The 3,066-nt window shown below is 26.3% G+C and overlaps 1 protein-coding gene across 1 annotated transcript; it reads left to right on the forward strand.

Annotated features, from left to right (window-relative positions):
- Positions 1–405: 405 nt before the first annotated feature.
- Positions 406–2,159, forward strand: LOC112592649. Its single transcript, XM_025336801.1, has 5 exons — positions 406–508; positions 580–840; positions 917–1,291; positions 1,443–1,970; positions 2,137–2,159. Exons 1-5 carry the CDS (start codon positions 406–408, stop codon positions 2,157–2,159), a joined length of 1,290 nt encoding a protein of 429 aa, XP_025192586.1.
- The last annotated feature ends 907 nt before the right edge of the window (positions 2,160–3,066 follow it).

The raw sequence follows: 3,066 nt of genomic DNA on the forward strand, positions 1-3,066 counted from the left end.
GAGGGAGTACAAGTTGTGCATACCTGTACATTATGCGTCTTAACTTGAGAATGTACTTTATTATAATTTAAATATATTTAATTTTAATAATTGTACTACATATTTTTTTGATTTGTATATTACGAAAAAATCCGTTCCCTAGACCCTAATAATAAATTGTCATAATTAATTTATAAAAACAATTTTAAATATAAATTGATATTTTTTATTCCCTTATCCTCCTTCCATATTTAAATTTTTACTGTTTTTTATTTTTAAAATATTATAATTATTATATTATTGTAGGCTACAATTATTGGTTTTCGGACAAAGAAAATTTTATTTGTGGGAATTCGTAATCGATATTGTGTTGTCTGTGAAAGAGCCAAAAATATGGGCCAAAGTTCAAAAGCTCATAAATGTTTTATGAACTGGTCTAAAGGCGCAACCAGTATTGAAGCAGACGCAATAGCTGAAGGATTTTTAAGTAGCGTAAAATTGCATGGATTGAAGTATAATAAATTGATTGGTAAGTATGAAAATTATAAAAATATTTATTTAATTTTATAATTAATATGTATTATTGTTGCATAATTTAAGGTGATGGTGACAGTAGTGTCACTAAACGTCTGAATGAAATATTGCCGTACGGATCACGTATGTTGGTAGAAAAAATAGAATGCAGGAATCATATATTGAGGAATTATGGGCAAAAATTAATGGCACTTACCAAAAAAACCTCTTATCCATGTTACATTCGAAAATTCATTATAAGAAATATTATTAGATTCCGTACGGCAATTACAAAATCCATACAATATCGTAAAAAGTTGAATCAGTCTCTTTATGAACAAACTGAAGGTATTTATTAGTTTATATTGGTACATTGTTTGTTAATGAAACATATATTTTATATTTATTCTTTACTTATTTTTAGGTTTACGAAAAGATGTTATAAATGGGCCGTATCATATTTTTGGACAGCATACATTGTGTGAAAAATATTTTTGTCGTGGGCCAAAAGAGTGCGAAAAAAATTTAGTTCCAGAAATAGTGAAATGCGGTCTCATGAATGAAATGTCAGCTATTCTTCGTCGTGTAATCGATAATGCACGTAGTTTATTATTTGATGTTGACAATAACTACTGTGAGCAATTTAATAGCGTCATCAACAAATATATTGCTGGTAAACGAATAAATTTCACCCAAAAGCAATCATACAATACTAGGGTCCATGCAGCTATTGTATCATTCAATTCGGGTGGTCAATTTATTCGCGAAATCCATAAAAAAATTACGAAAAAAAGTCCAGGTACCTATATAATTTTGTTCACAATATAGGTAGTTAAAGTAATTTCATAATATTTTGAAATACTCTATAATATATTTTGTCTATTTTATTTAACTATAACTATATTATAAATTATTTATTATTTAACTTAACTATTTTTTTTATGCTTTAGGAATTATTGGGAAAAAATTTTTAAAATATACTAGAGACAAAACAAAAAGTCTGAAATATCGAAGAGCTCTCTTTGTTTCAAAAGGTGATAAACAAAAAAAAAAAAAAAATTCAAACGGACCAGATGAAAATTATGGATTGGCCGAGCCATTAAATGACTTTTTATCTGACGAAGAATTTAAAATTAAAAAGCTTGAATTTATACAGTCGATAACTCTTTCGGAGGCATCGAAAGTACAGTTAGAGTTAGAAACTAGGAACCAAGCAAAAAATCAAAGGTGGTTTGAGGAACGAAGAAAACGATTATCGGCGTCAAATTTTGGAAGGGTGTGCAAAATGAGACCTTACACCTCATGTAAAGTAACTGTACATAATATACTTTATGGTTGTATAAACACCAGTGCTACAGAATATGGTATTCAAACTGAACAACAAGCACTTATGCAACTACAAATGGAAATTAAAAAAAAAATTAATAAATGTGGGTTTTATTCACGACAAAATATTCCATTTTTGGCAGCAACTCCAGGTGAGATTTGTTTATAATTAGTTTTTATAGAGTTTAATTAATGTTATGGAAATAATAAATATTAATTTGAGCCTTTAATACATATTTTATTAATATATACCTTGGATCAGCATCGATTTCACATACTCTATTGGATATATAACTAAATAAATATTTTCAATTGCAGATGGTTTAATAGAAGACCGATAAACTATGTGAAATAAATGCCCTTATTCTGTTAAAGATTATTGTAGTCTAGAAAAAGCTATTTTGGATAAAAGGTAATGTATATGTATTATTAAACTTTAATAATTAACGGATTAGAAATATATAAATAATGATGTATTCTTGAAATAACTATAAAACAAATATTAATTATTGCGTAATATAAGGCATTTATATATTACTATCATTTCCTTATATGAAAATTAAAAATAATTTACCAACTTTTGAAAGAAGAAGTCATTATTTTTACCAGATCCAAGGCCACTACGTGACTGGTCTAACATTTGTTATTTCTTTATATATACCCAAAATGTAATCAATTAGAAGTAATAAAATATGATGACAAATTTTGGTCTCAAAATGGAATTGCTTCAGTTGTAAGTTGTACTTCATAGACACTATATGGTCTACGTCTTGTCTATATTCAATAAAGTCTATTGAATATTTATTAATAAACACATCTATTGGTTTATAAAATATTAATTTATCTGTATTTTAAATTTACTTATATTATTTTAATTTAGATTTTGAAGAGTGTTTGTTAAGAGAGCTAATTTGACCTCAGTTCATTAAACGTATGTTGAAAATGATATAATTGAACTCCACATATCATAAAATATTGAAGAATTCAAAAATCAATAATTAATCAATACTAAATTAAATCGAGCATATTCTTATCTATTTCGAGTTAGTAATAAAATAAATTAAATTATTTCATTAAATTACGCCGTATTTATTTATTTTATTTAGATATTATAAACTATATTTTACCATAACCCTATAGGTAGTGGCTAAGTATATTTTATCAAGTAATAATGCACAAATACAAATCAAGTTATGTTATAATAAAGTTTATACGAGCAATATGTAACTGAACCAGCGCTACAACAGA

The sequence above is a fragment of the Melanaphis sacchari genome, unplaced genomic scaffold (assembly GCF_002803265.2).
Source record: "Melanaphis sacchari strain LSU unplaced genomic scaffold, SCAv2.0 Contig1838_pilon_pilon, whole genome shotgun sequence".
Lineage (NCBI taxonomy): Eukaryota > Metazoa > Arthropoda > Insecta > Hemiptera > Aphididae > Melanaphis > Melanaphis sacchari.

What these genes read in the sequence shown, in the direction of transcription:
- LOC112592649 (XM_025336801.1), top strand. Translation starts at nt 406, where the DNA reads ATGAACTGGTCTAAAGGCGCAACCAGTATTGAAGCAGACGCAATAGCT. An exon ending in TCTTTATGAACAAACTGAAG is followed by an intron (nt 841 to 916) that starts GTATTTATTAGT and finishes ACTTATTTTTAG; the next exon opens with GTTTACGAAAAGATGTTATA. An exon ending in ATTTTTGGCAGCAACTCCAG is followed by an intron (nt 1,971 to 2,136) that starts GTGAGATTTGTT and finishes TTTCAATTGCAG; the next exon opens with ATGGTTTAATAGAAGACCGA.